The 14,511-nt window shown below is 43.5% G+C and overlaps 1 protein-coding gene and 2 long non-coding RNA genes across 4 annotated transcripts; 2 read left to right on the top strand and 1 right to left on the bottom strand.

Moving 5' to 3' along the window:
* Window positions 1-4,310: 4,310 nt before the first annotated feature.
* LOC136357097 (uncharacterized) lies at window positions 4,311-9,931 on the top strand. Of its 2 annotated transcripts, none has more exons than XR_010742170.1 (3): window positions 4,311-4,670; window positions 6,323-9,366; window positions 9,508-9,931. It is a non-coding gene; the product is annotated as an uncharacterized lncRNA (long non-coding RNA). The 2 variants fall into 2 exon arrangements; XR_010742169.1 differs by having other exon boundaries at window positions 5,688-9,366.
* On the bottom strand, window positions 4,993-8,977 carry LOC107275566 (receptor kinase-like protein Xa21). Its single transcript, XM_015786884.2, has 2 exons — window positions 5,561-8,977; window positions 4,993-5,454 (listed from the first exon to the last, which is right to left on the bottom strand). Exons 1-2 carry the CDS (start codon window positions 8,586-8,588, stop codon window positions 5,102-5,104), a joined length of 3,381 nt encoding a protein of 1,126 aa, XP_015642370.1. The 5' UTR covers window positions 8,589-8,977; the 3' UTR covers window positions 4,993-5,101.
* A 2,088-nt stretch (window positions 9,932-12,019) lies between the features above and the next one.
* On the top strand, window positions 12,020-14,434 carry LOC136357082 (uncharacterized). The gene is made up of 2 exons (XR_010742142.1): window positions 12,020-12,311; window positions 14,140-14,434. It is a non-coding gene; the product is annotated as an uncharacterized lncRNA (long non-coding RNA).
* Window positions 14,435-14,511: the final 77 nt, after the last annotated feature.

The following is a 14,511-nucleotide window of genomic DNA, read 5'->3' as shown; positions in this document are numbered from 1 at the left end:
TGGGGATGAAACGATGCGTCAATGCTTGTGACACACCTGCCCCTAGGGTTTCTTATTAGTGGGCTTATTGGGCCAACTAGATCTGTTGGGCCTAATTAGGTTATTTCGGTCAATTCGGTTAATTGAGGCCCATGACCGAATAAACCGAATATATTTCGGTCTTTCAATAGTTGAGAATGAATTTTTCGGTCTCGGTCTTTTCGGTCTCGGTTCTTCGGTTCGGTCTTATTCTGCCCACCCCTAGTAGCGGGGCGGCTCGGCACACCACCCCTCCTCTCTCCCTCGAGCAACGCTGAGCGGCGGGGCGGCAGGATCTAGTGGCGGGGGACCACGACAAGCGGCGGCGCAGAATGGGCACGGCAACGAGGCGACGCAGTTGCGGCGGGCGGAGGTAGCTCCGAGCGACGGCGCACGATGCCAGTGCTGGGCGCAGCCCTAGCGGTGACGGCACGCGACACAGGTGCTAGCCAGCCCTAGCGGCGACGGCGCCGACTCTGAATCGACGTCGGCCTCGACCTTGAGCGCCTCCACTTCTCTGACGCCTCCCTGTCCCCTTCTCATCTCCTCCGCCGCGCTTTCCCCCTCCTCCTCTGGCAGCTGCTGCAGCGTAGAATGGGGTAGTCCGGTTCGGCGTCGAGCGGCCTCTCCCGAGCGGAGTAGCGAGCTCAGCGGCGTGGAGTGCGGGGATGCTGACGAGGTCTCTTTCCTCTCTTTCCTTTCGCTGATAGCGCGGAGGTCAAGCATGGGTCCCTCCTTCAAACCTGACGAGGAACCCGTAGCCAACTTTAGCTACGCGAACTTGAGAATGCTATGTAGATTGAGTACGTGGCAGCGAATATTCTCCTTTTGCTGGTGAGGCTGGATACCACGGAGGCCCACAATGAATGGCCTAAGATGTGATCACTGGACACGCATGCATCTTTTCCACTTCTACTTCCAATGGGCGTACGATTTTCTTTGCTTGGTACGTGTTTGCTGGCGAAACATTTCCCTTGGTAAGCATGTTCACCAAGAGACATAATCAATAATTCAGTAAAGTTTTTATCAGATCAACGGTCGCTAGCCTTTAATTGTAATAGCTCAAGAGTACTCCCACTGTCTTAAAAAAAATGAGGCATTTGCAAATTTGCAACTAGTTTTTTCAATTTTGCAAGGATGACACTCGAATGATAGTTCCAGTGGTATTTTTGTAATTTTCTAGTGGCAGTTTTAAAATAACAATTCAAAGCATTGGTAAATTTACAATTGCCCGTAAAAAAATATAATACTGAGTTTATATTTGAATATACACTACGAGCCTGTTTGGCATAGCTCTAACTCCCGCTCCACGCCTCCACCTGTCCAGGAGCTAGAACTCAGCTAAACAGTTTTAGCTCTATCCAAAATAAGAGCGAAGCTAGGTGAAACGCTCTCACAAAATAAACTACAGAGGTGGAACAGTTTAAGCTGCTCCACAACTTCACTCCAAACCCAACTTCTGAAGCTAAATTTAGGAGTTGGAGCTCTACTAAACAGACTATATGTCCATATTTAAATTCTTTTTTAAAAAAAAACTCCAAATTTAAATTCAGAATTGGGTTCTTTTCGAAACATAGGGAATAATATTCTACGTTAATTTTGTACTACCTTCTTGTAACCTGGGTACAGCAGTGTAGCGGAGTCCAATATTAAACTTTGGAAACTTTCGAACTGTTTGTCACTTGTCACCCGTACAGTACTCCCTCCATCCCACAAAATATCAACTCCTAGACTTCCAAGAAGAAAATAGTGGGAAGTAAAAATGATGAAAATACTCCTCATTATTAGAAAAAGTAGTAAAAGTAATAGGTAGGTAAAAGGTATTTAAGGATAAAACTTATCGTTTTATATGCTGGAGTAGGTAGAGTGATAGAAGTTGATTTTTGAAAAAATTCCCTATCTAGCATAAAAAAAATTGTTCTTCCCTCTATAGCACCTAAACTTCAAAAGTTTCCTATCTAGGCACTTCTAAAATTTTTCTTCCCTATGTAGCACTTCCGTTAGTTTTTACACTTAACGGTGTTAACTAGCAGGAGAAAAGATGGTCTTGCCCTTCTTTAGTTTTCAGACTTGCCCGAACATGATTGTTGGTATTTTAGACGTGTTTTCTTTTGATTTAATGTAACACGGTAAATATAACATGCCGATCCACTCTTTTGAAAAAAATAATAATTACCCTCTTGTGGTTTCACTTGTCATTAATTAACTTAAGTAATTAATAACCAATATCATGTACAGGCAAGTCTGGAAACTAAAGAGGACAGAACCGTCTTTTCTCCTGCTAGTTAACACTGTTAAGTGCAAAAACTAACGGAAGTGCTACATAGGCTACACAGGGAAGGAAAATTTTAGAAATGTCTTGGGAACTTTTGAAGTTTAGGTGTTATAGAGGGAAGAGCAACTTTTTTTTTTTTGCTAGATAGGGAATTTTCTCTTGATTTTTTGTGAGATAAAATTTAAACTTCAGAAATTAAGTTTTTTGGGATCGAGGGAGTACGTACGTGTAGCTTTACATCAGGCAACATCAGGTTCATTATGAATGTTTTCAGGTGGATCTGAAGCGTATCCGACATTGTCTATCATTCCATTGAAATTGTTGTCTTCAGCCGTACCATCTAATACGGATGTGTTTAATTCTTTGGGTGTAAAGTTTTGGAAGTATACGGATATATATTTGAATTACTAAACTGTAGACTAATAACAAAATAAATTATAAATTCCGCCTGTAAACTGCGATACGAATTTATTAAGTCTAATTAATCCGTCATTAGCAATTGTTTACTGTAGCATCACATTGTCAAATCATAGCATAATTAGGCTCAAAAGATTCGTCTCGCAATTTATATATAAACTGTGTAATTGATTTTTTTCCCCACATTTAATACCCTATACATGTGTCTAAATATTTGATGTGATGTTCTTGGCAAAATATTTAAATCTAAACATACATCAATATTCTCCTCTTCTTCATGCTCAGTCCAACTAACGAATTCTCGTTAGGCATAAAACCCCTTAAAATTAACGGACTGTAGATCAATCTTTTGTTATGGAACTGTACCGATTCTGATTCCTACGGTCCAATGAGAGACGATCTTCTTTCATGCTTGGAATTAATTTGGAACGTTGATCATCTAACGCTCCATGATAAAAGATCCATGGAAGGACAACAAATGCATTCCACGCTCTCTTGTTCGAACCACGTATATTCAGCTCCGATTCATTTGATCTGCTGCCTGCATACAAAGCGTTAAAAAGACCATCCAAAATCAAATGGATTTGAAACCGGCGGCTCACACAGAAATGAACCGACGGTAATCTGACGGTTCCGATAGGAAGTTTTGTGGTAGTTAGTAAAAATATAAAGTCTTATCTTAATATGGGCCTGTTTAGTTCGCAAAATGAAAATTTTTGGGTGTCACATCGGACGTTTGACCGAATATCGGAAAGAGTTTTTGGACACGAATGAAAAAATAATTTCATAACTTACTTGGAAACCGCGAGACGAATCTTTTTAGCCTAATTAATCCACCATTAGCACATGTAGGTTACTGTAGCACTTATGACTAATCATGGACTAATTAGACTCAAAATATTCGTCTCGCGATTTCCTCCCTAACTGTGCAATTAGTTTTCCTTTTAATCTATATTTAATATTTCATGCATGTGTCCAAAGATTCGATGTGATGTTTTTTGGAAAAACTTTTTGGAACTAAACCGGGCCAATATTTCTCGCTGCTTCAACGTTATGAGTTAAATGCTCCCATAACCTCGAGTATTTTTATTTATGTTTTCTTGACTCAGTAGTCGTATTCTTATTGGGGCATAGATCGGAGATGTAAATCATTTCTATTATTAAAAAATGAGTTAAATGAGAATGCTCCTTTTTTAACAAAGGAAGTTTACAGTATTTTTTTAAAAAAATATTTTAATTCTTGTGCAATACATTCATCTAAAAATCCTTCGTTCCAAAGAGGCCAACTTTGAGAGAGAGAAAAAAATCAGAACCACACAGGAAATAAATTAAATCACATAGTGAGGAGGACTGAGTTTTGTTACAATGTTAAATAAATAAAAATAAAAATAATTGTATTGGAGTTGCAAACAAGAAGATTTTCACTTTGGCTAGTCTTCTTAACATGAATTGTGCGCAGAGTTTGACACTTGATGACTGAGGAAATTCGAGAATCGAGACCGACAGAGCTGATTTGGGCCTAGATAGGTCCACGAACCACGATGGCCCAAATTATAGCCCAACCATACCCAGAAGAGGGAGCCAGCGCACAAGCCTAGATAGACCCGAGCCGAGGAAATCAGCCAGCTCGCGCGGCAGCCGACGCGCGACGACGGCGGCGCCCCGGCGAGCGCGCGCGCAGCACACACGGCGGTCGCAGGCCATCCCATCACCGAGGCTGGCATCAGCGGCGGCGCGCGCTCGCGGCCCGGTGCTGATCTCTTGCGGCGACCGATGTTTTGGTTCGCTGGCGCGCGAGCTGCGGCGCCGAGGCATGGCGGCTGGTGTGGTGTGATTGGCCGGCGGCCGGGGACGCCCTATTGCGGGGCACGCTGCCGGAGATACGGCGAGGTCCATGTGGCGCGGCGCGGTAGCTAGGGTTCCGAGAGTAGCCGGGACACAAAGGCAGCTATGATATGAGGTGCGCCCCCTTTGGCCCTAACCTTTGCAATTTGTGCCTATCTGTCTGCTTTGATCTATCATCTTGTTTGGTGCGAATCAGGCGGTGTGAGATTGATGCGTGCGTCCGTCTCTACTCTTATTTGCCCTTGATTGTGCTAATTTTGTACTATTGGGTTCATGTCCAAACTTGAGGTTTTGCAATCTGACACAAATCTAGCTTTGACGATTGCCTAGCTTCGATCGGAATACTAGTGCAAATTAGTTGAGGTCCTACCATTTAATTGGTCCTACCATAGATGTATTCAACTTCTTTTGGAAGAACTTGACATGACCGCTGCCTAAAACTTTAATAGATGTACAAGATGCAAATGAAAATGGAAAAGGTAGTAGCTCTGTATAACCATTGTCATTTAAATACAACACTAGCTACCATCCTGCTGATGCTTTATTTCATACACCATGTATGCTTGAGAATATATGCTTGATCTTAAGGATTTCGGCAGAAACTTGCCCCATTTCCCATCGGTCCTTAGGAGATGCAGCAGAGCAGCATAGACCTATTCTGACCAATGGAATGATGCAATTCTGCATCACTGTTGTTATGTTCATTTCACCTTGTAGCATCCTGGGATCAACAATCTCATAGGTATTCTTGGGAAAAGCTCTTGCAACATGTTCATGAAGGCTTGTACCATTATTGATTTTTTCATCAGTAGGACTACTCCCTGTTATCATTTCCAATAAAATCACACCGAAGCTGTAGACATCACCCTTGGTTGATATCACTTCACTCATGCCATACTCTGCATTTAATTTATGAATGTAATAAATTAGATATTTTATATGTCCTGTCTCCACAATTCTATGAAGAACAAAAAGAGTTGGCCATTATGAATATGGTTATCTCACCTGGTGGGATGTATCCTATAGATCCCTTTAGGCAAGCCAAAGATTTTGAACTTCCTTCATATGCATTTGAGGTATTGTTTAGACATCTTGCTAGGCCAAAGTCACTGACATAAGCAATCATGTCAAGGTCCAAAAGGATATTGCTTGGCTTCAAGTCACAATGTACTAGCGGAGATGCACATTGGTTATGCAGATAGTCCAAAGCAAATGCTACATCCAAGGCTATATTGATTCTTTGGTTAAAAGTCAGAGTTTTCCTCTCACTGTGTTCATGAGCCCTTGGATGTAGCCAAGTGTCCAAGTTCCCGTTGGCCATATATTGGAACACAAGGGCTTTGAAGTCTGCCCCATTGGAATCCACTGAAGAGCACAGAGTGATGATTTTTACAAGATTTCGATGGCGAATGTTTCTTAGAGCTTCACACTCCACACTAAAGCTCCTTTGGCCCCCATAAATTCCAAGGTTAAATACTTTGATGGCAACCTCATCTTGCTGACGGTCTAGATTACCTTTGTAAACCGTCCCAAACGATCCTGTGCCAATTAAATTGGCAGAACTGAACCTATCTGTAGCCTTTACAATGTCTTGATATGTTATGTTTTTCACATGGTCATTAATTTGTTGGCAATGTGGGTTTGCTTGCATCTCCTTCATTCCATAAATTCTCACAACATAGGATAGAATGATTATAACAGCAATGATAGCTGGTATCAGTATCTCTAGGACTAGAACCAAGATCTTGAGTTTCCTTTTCCTCTCAGCCAAAACAGAACAAGAAGGAATACCAACTTTTGGAACGCTTGTACACAAATGATTATTTCCTTCAATTGATACTGCATTGTCAATGTCGAAAACGCCACCCGTTGGAATGACTCCATCAAAATTGTTGAAGGATAAATTGAGGTCATGTAGGGAACTCAGCAAGTTGAGGAACTGTGGGATTTTCCCAGACAAATTATTCCGAGATATATCCATCTCTTTTATACTTACTAATTTCATAAAAGATTGCGGAATACCTCCTACAAAGAAGTTGCTTTGTATCTCAAGATACTCCAGAGTCACACACTGGCCAAGGGAGGATGGGATCTCTCCAGACAACATGTTGTTTGAGATTCCAAGTTTGTTCAAATTAATGAGATTTCCAACTTCGTCTGGCATTCCTCCAGTCAAGTAATTGTGTGACAAGTTCATCTCTTGAGAAAGCGAAGTAATTTTGAATATTATACTTGGTATATTCCCATCTAATGAGTTGTGAGCAAGGTTGAGTATCTGGAGTTGAGTACATTGCCCTATACTTGAAGGTATTCTTCCACTGAAGTTGTTCCCATCCAATTTTATATCTGTCAACTGAACTAGGTTGCCAAAAACGTCAGGGATATGGCCTGAGAGCTTATTTTGTGCAAATGATAGAACAGTTAAGTTGTTCAGATTTCCAATTGTTTGTGGTATAGTACCAGTGAAAAGATTGTAATCCATAAACAATATACTGAGACTCTTTAGATTACCTATTTCTGGCGGTATCGGTCCATAGATTTTGTTATTTCTTAGCCATAATCCCTCAAGATTGCTAGAAAGATTGCCGATTGAACTTGGCAAAATTCCTTGGAAGCTGTTCCCATCTAACATCAGTTGAGTCAATTTAGAGCAATTCGAGAGTGATGTCATAAAGCTCCAATCGCCCGGTTCTAGCATGTTGTATGACACATCAAGTTCTTCCAAATTCGGTAATGATCCAAAGAATGGCACGAGTCCAGTGAAACTGTTATTACCTAGGTAGAGCATCTCTAGGTGGTAGGCATTGAGAAGTGAAGCTGGAATTGGGCCAACAAACTTGTTTGCCGGGAGGATCAAGCCCTGAATTTTTGTAAGTGTGTAGCCAATATCAGAGGGTAATCTTCCCACGAGCGAGTTGTTTCCCATAGCAAGAAATGTCAGGGATGAAATGTTGAAGAGAGATGGTGGAACTAGACCAGACAAGTTGTTCACACTCATGGTCAGTATCTCTAGTGTTCGGATATGACCTAAGCTCTCTGGAATGCTACCAACTAAATTGTTCTTAGAAAGGCGAAGTTCAAGTAGGGAAGAAAGGTTACCTAGTGAGGGCGGTATTGTTCCTGAGATGCAATTGTCCCTTAAGGAAATATATTTAATGGGGGAGGACATGGCCGCAATAGCGGGTATAGAACCAACAAAGCTGTTTTGTTGTAGGAAAATGGCGGTAAGTGATGAAGTATTGAATAGAGACTTTGGGACTTCTCCACTAAGATTATTGCTCATGAGCCTAAGTACTTGGAGAGATGAGCTGTTTGCCAAGGACTCTGGTATGCTTCCTGTGATATCATTATTCCCAAGATCAACATATCTGAGAGAAAAGCTGCTGCCTAGAGATGGTGGTATTTCATCTGTGAGCCTGTTGCTAGTGAGGACCAGTGCTTGCAGCTTAGAAAGATTCCCAAAAGCAGAGGAGATTCTACCTTGCAAATTGTTTCTGCTGAGATTAATATCCTGAAGATGTATGCATTTGCCTAGGCTAGCTGGGATTGCACCTTGGAAGGAATTGCTTGACAAATCTAGGATTTCAATTTGGGAATATGAAGAAAGTTGAGATGGAATGTTACCTTCTAAAGAGTTCATGCTGAGGTTGAGGTTCCTGAGTTTTCTCAGGAGGCCAAGCTTGGGTGGTATGCTGCCATGGAGGCTGTTGTTTGACAGTTGAAGTGTCATAAGAGAGGTCAGGTTGGCAATGCAAGGTGATATGGTGCCCGTGATGCCTTCTGATGAGAGATCTATTGCAATGACCCGGGGAGGACTTCGTGAGCTGCAGGTGACTCCATCCCAGTTGCAGAAATTCAAGGATGTGTTGCTCCATGAGGATAGAACTCTAGATGGACCAGAGAGCTGAGACTTGAAGCAAAGGAGAGCCTGTCTATCGTCAGTTTCATTGCAGATGGCTAACGATATGCTGCAAAAGATGAAGTGACAAAGAACCCATGCGATGTTTGGAGACAGGACACTCGAAGAGGCCATTGCTGTTAATTCCAACTATCAACAAGAGACCTTCTCCGCAAATGGCTGATCAAATGTTTTGTTGGTAGTCCAAGATATAGTGGCAAGGAACAAGGAAGATGCACAACCAGATTTGCTACCTGGTGTTTGTTCAAAACAGAAAACCTCTATCCAACACTGTCAGCAAAGCACCTTGTAATTGAGTTGCTTGGAAAGGGTCTAGAAAACTGGAAAGTGAAATGTGGCATGCAATGGAATTACTAGACTGGTCGTTCTTGGTAGGCCTTTTGGCACTCACACAATCCCCCATTTAGTTATTCTGAAACTACAAGCTGATGCCCAAGATTTTTGACTCTTCAGGTTGCCACTTACCTTCCTACATCTGCTAGCCTCCTAGTCCTAAAGAAAAACTAACCCCGACTAGCTATGATTCTCGAATACTGGTGCCATGTGAACGCACACCTTATTCCTGAAGAGAAATATCGATAGATGTGATTCTTCTTGAGTTCCCAGGGAATATAATGGATCTCTGATGATCTATCTGTCTAGCCAACAAAGAAATAACCTTTACAATGGCTATATATTCTGGAGACATTGGGTAGCTGAACTGAACAGCCTTGTGCCTTGCCGGACTAGCTACAACGAATGGCATTCGCCGACAGCTCCGCCGCCTCCGCTTTCCCGGCGTCCGCTTCAGCCGGCGATCCTCCAGCTGCACCGGTGGCCGTTCCAGGCGGCAACCTTCCAGCTGCTCCGGTCGTCAATCCTCCTGCTGCAAAGTCTCCAGCAGCCGCTCCAGGTAAAGCTAAGCTACTGCCCCACACAAATTGCTTCCATATTTTCTCTCTGTATACACATATTCATTATTCTCTTGGTGTTTTTGTTATTGATTTGTGATATGATTAATATTGGTTTGGCACTTAACGGTGATGTGCTGCAGATCCGCCGATGGATCCGAGTGACGAGGGTCGTTACTTCCCTACACACCGGCTTCCTGAGTATCTGAAGAATCATCCCTGAGAGACTACAGGGACGTGCTGGGAGAACCGTCCTCCATTACCAGAAGATTGTCGAGTCGTCGTCAAGCTGCAAGCATTGCTAACTGCTAGAGCAGTTACCTACCTACTGGATACTGCGTTACATCTACGTGTACCGCAGGATAGATTGTAATGTTGTTTTCAGATACTCCGGATACTGTGACCAGTGAATAAATCCCAGGCATTAGCCCGGTTTCTGCTAGGGTTTGTGCAATTGTAGACAACAGTCTTGTACAATAAAGCACAGCAGGAAGGCTGCCAAAATATAATATGTACATGGTTCATTGTCCATCAGTCTTTGTTATTGAGTGTTTTTGTTGTCTTGGACGTGATTTTTTCAGGCTTCAGCTAGCTCTGAGCCGCTGATGTGCGGCTGCCCGCGCGCCAACCCTATACGTATATAACTATATACTTATACGTATAAAATCTAAACGTATTAGCATACATATAAATTTTATATGTATATACATATACGTGTGTATATATATATATATATATATATATATATATATATATATATATATATATATATATATATAGGACACTCATATGGGGCACCATGGTGCCCGGGCACCATGGTATCAAATACACAAAATCACTCAAATTTTTCAAAATTTTCAAATTGTGAGTATATACCTAGTTATAATAACTCGATTCATACCTATACCTATCAACAAAACAACTCAAATTTAACTTTATTTCACAATCCATGATTACATACCTAACTAATTATATGTATGGATGCTATATACCTAGAATCAAAATCTAACAAAAACAAGTTCAAATTCAGTTCAAACTTGCTTTGAACTAGTTAGTAAAGTAGCTAATGTTAATATCTAAGTAATTGAAAAAGTTTCATACTCATTTGAATTAGGTATATACTTAATTTCAACAATGGTGCCCGGGCACCATGGAGCACCAAACAAATTTACTATATATATATATATATATATATATATATATATATATATATATATATATATATATATATATATATATATATATATATATATATATATATATATATATATATATATATATATATATATATATATATATATATATATATATATATATATATATATATATATATATATATAAAGATACATGTACTGTATAAATGTTTTGGTACAAACATAAACTTTGTATAAATACGGCTAAAGGGAAAAAAGCCTGCTAAAAAAGAAAAACAAAATGCCCAATTTGGCCTGTGAAAATAAATTGGGTCGGCCCGCTTAAAAAACAAAAGCCATCCATGGAAAAAAAAAAACCAAAAATGGAAAAGGCTAAATCCCATAGGCCGAAAGAGGAATGGGCCAACTGACCGCGTGGATCAGATCGCGCTTCATCAGCCGCTGATTGCAACAAATCTACTTTGAATCCCTCAAATAAAGGTCTAATCTAATTCGTATCTCTCAACCGCAAAACCAAATATCTCGAACCTCCACCTATTAAAACCGGTGTAAACTGACGGGACAGGTGGCAGTGACGACCTCGGTCTCCTCCTCATGGATGCTCACGACAGTGGGCTCCGGTGCCGCTTGCCACCGGATGCCACAGCGCTCGCCATGGATGAAGCTGCAGCCTCGTCGCCCTTAACCGGCTAGCCGACGAGGGAGACCCACCCGTCCTCAATCTCCTTCTAGAGGAGGATTGTGGTGACGGGCTCCGGTGCCGCATACTTCTTCATCCCTATTTCTTTCTCCTCCACTCTTCTTTCCCTCCTCCATCATCTCTTCACCTACATCTCCCCCTGGTATGGCATTCATCTCCTCACATAAGTGGCGCCGCACGATGGAGACTGCGTCCACCTTCGTAATGCCTCCTGCCTCCTAGCCCCCTCGAGCTCCTTCATCACTGTTGTCCTACTGTCACCCGCCTTTGTTCTCTTCTCGAACTCCTGCCGCCTTGCCACCGCTGAGATACGGGGGCAATACAACTTCCTCAAGCTCCTCCGTCACTGTCGCCTTCTCCTCAACCTCCCGTCGCCATGGCACCATGCCACCCACTCTTGCTGCTGCTGAATCCATAAGATTAGGGACGAAGGAGAGAGAGAGAGTGGGGAGAAAGAAAGGGAGAGAGGATGATATGTGGGACCTATATGCCGACTCAGCCGGTTAGCAAAACCACCGAGATAGTAATTTTGTACTGGTTTTAATAGTTGGGATTTAAGATTTCTGGTATTATGGTTAAAGGATACTAATTAGATTGACGTACGAGGGAGTCACGTGGAATTACTCCACTGCTGATTAGCGTTTCGCCTGAGGTAGTAAGGTTGGGCTGGGCACTTCAGAGCTGAGAATATGACACCGGGCCTTCACTGCTGCACAGCTTACGTGGGCCTAGAGAGGTCCACGAGATACGGGCCCAACCACTAGAGCGCACCGCACGCAAGCCCGGATAGAGCCCACCGAGGAAGTCAGCCAGCTAGAGCGGCAGCCGGCGACGGCGGCGCCTCAGCGAGCACGGAGCCCACGGCGGCAGCAGGCCATCCCCTCACCGTGGGCTGGCACACAGCAGTGGCGCACGCTCGTCGCCGGTGCTGCTCTCTGCGGCGACCAATGCTTGCTCTGCTGGGGCGAGCGCCGGTGAGGACATGGCGGCTGGTGTAGTAGGCCGGCGGGGATGCCCTCTATGCCGGCGACAGCGAGGCCCATGCGAGTATGTGGCGGCCGCGCTCGAGAGGGAGCGGCGCGGCAGCTAGGAGGTGCGCCCCTATCCTATCCTATGAATGTTTGATCTATAATCTAATTTTGTGCGATTTACCCGGTGTGAGATTGATCTGGATGCCTCCGTCTCCAATCTTATTTACCTTCCATTGGGCTAATTTTGTTCATGCCCGAGGTTTTGCAATCTGACCCAAAACTAAGCTTCTGCAAATACCAAATTGGACTTGATCCGAGAGTAGTTGTGCAAATCGGTTGAGGTCTTACCATTTGCTTGATGCTCATGGAAATACTCAACTTTTTTAGTTTTTGATGAAGAACTTGGCTGGAGCGCTACCTAAAGTTTTAATAGATGTACAAGAATAACCATAAATTAGCAATAAAAAAAACTTCCCCAACGCCCGCGTCGCTCGCCCCAGGGCGACACAAGCGGCGACACCGCGCACGCCGCCACAAACTTCTCCTCCTCCCCTCCGCCTCGCCGCCGCCCGAGCAGCTGCCGGCAAAGCCGCGCGGCGGCAAGGACGGCGGCGGCGGGGCCTTCTCCCTCTCTCGAGAAGCGCGGCCGGGGCACCGGCGGGACCCGAGCGAAGCGGACGGCGGCGACAGTGTCCGGCGCCATCTGGGCCGGATGCGGCGGATCCGGCTCCGCCGGAGGTGGATTTGGCCTTATCGCGGCCAGATCGGGAGGGGCGTGCCGCTCCTGACAGGAGGCGGCGACCGCGACCGTTGGTGGGGGGGGGGGGGGACGACAGATCCGGCCACTCTGGCGGCGGATCCAGTCCCCCTGGATGGCTGCGGCCGGCGGGCGGAGGTGGCCGACGCCGAGGAGGTTTGCGGCGGAAGGCAGTGGCGACGGCGACCGACGGAGTCGAGAGGGCGGCGACAGCAGCCGACGGAGACATTCTCTAATTATAGATTAATTAGGCTTAAAAAATTTGTCTCGTGAATTAGCTTTTATTTATGTAATTAGTTTTGTAAGTAGTCTATATTTAATACTCTAAATTAGTGTCTAAAGACAGGGACTAAAGTTAAGTCCCTGGATCTAAACACCACCTCAATCTCACCGAATTTATTTCTGCGACGATGACGACGCGTTGCTGCTGCGGCCGATTCTCCGCGACGTGCGCTGCTGCTCCTTCCCCGGCGGCGTCGACGACGAGGCCAATCAGATCGATACTCCGATCCGAAAAATCACACCGGTGGATGTGTGATTAGTAGATCGATCTCCAATGCTCTGATAGCACTTGTTATGAAAATAGATGCACAATGGAGACACAAATTTTACGTGGAAAACCCTTACGGGAAAAACCACGGGCGCCGATCACTATAAAGGAATTGGATACAAATGCAAGGGATACATTGGGCTATCGCACCCTCTCTGTGCGGCTTACAAAGGATATATATATAGGAGAAATCTAGGAGTCCTAATAGAAAACTAATCCTATAAAGTAGAGTCCTGTTAGATAACTAATCCGAATATATTGTGGGCCCAAAATTTGAATCACATATTTAACAATTGGTTTGTGATATACCCCCTCCATCTATTTTTGATAGTCATATTTCCAAATCTGGAAAATTTATTTTTGATAGGTATATTTCAATTCAACAACCTATAATCTTAATGACTTTCTCGGATTTAATACATGACCCTTCATTCTTCCACACTTGATTGGTTATATGGACATTGAGAAATGTAAATATTAATGAATCACTTGATTACGAGAAATGACTAGTAACATGTTTAAATGGATGATAAGTAGAATTACTTATCCTTGGTCTATGTGCCAAGATGAAATATGACTATAAAAAAAATAGATGGAAGGAGTAATTAATATTGGTTTGGCATTTAACGGTGATGTGCTGCAGATCCACCAATGGATCCGAGCGACGAGGATCGTTACTTCCCTACACACCGGCTTCCTGAGTATCTGAAGAATCATCCCTGAGAGACTACAGGGACGTGCTGGGAGAACCGTCCTCCATTACCAGAAGATTGTTGAGTCGTCGTCAAGCTGCAAGCATTGCTAACTGCTAGAGCAGCTACCTACTGGCTACTGCGTTACGTGTACGTGTACCGCAGGATAGATTTGTAATGTTGTTTTCAGATACTCCGGATTATTTGACAGGAAGGATTAATAGCTTATTACTGCATAATACCGCACCGAAGATGTTATAAAATTAAAGCTGACACCGAAATCAAGTAGGTGTAGTGGCTAATCCACATATTCACTTATAGGT

The sequence above is a fragment of the Oryza sativa genome, chromosome 6 (genome assembly GCF_034140825.1).
Source record: "Oryza sativa Japonica Group chromosome 6, ASM3414082v1".
Classification (NCBI taxonomy): Eukaryota; Viridiplantae; Streptophyta; class Magnoliopsida; order Poales; family Poaceae; genus Oryza; species Oryza sativa.
This window is presented reverse-complemented; position numbering and strand designations above follow the sequence as displayed.

Bases quoted from the DNA above. Each gene is read 5' to 3' on its own strand.
- LOC107275566 (XM_015786884.2), bottom strand. From the start codon at position 8,588: ATGGCCTCTTCGAGTGTCCTGTCTCCAAACATCGCATGGGTTCTTTGT. The intron at 5,455-5,560 runs GTGAGATAACCA...AATTAAATGCAG, and splicing joins TATAGGATACATCCCACCAG to AGTATGGCATGAGTGAAGTG.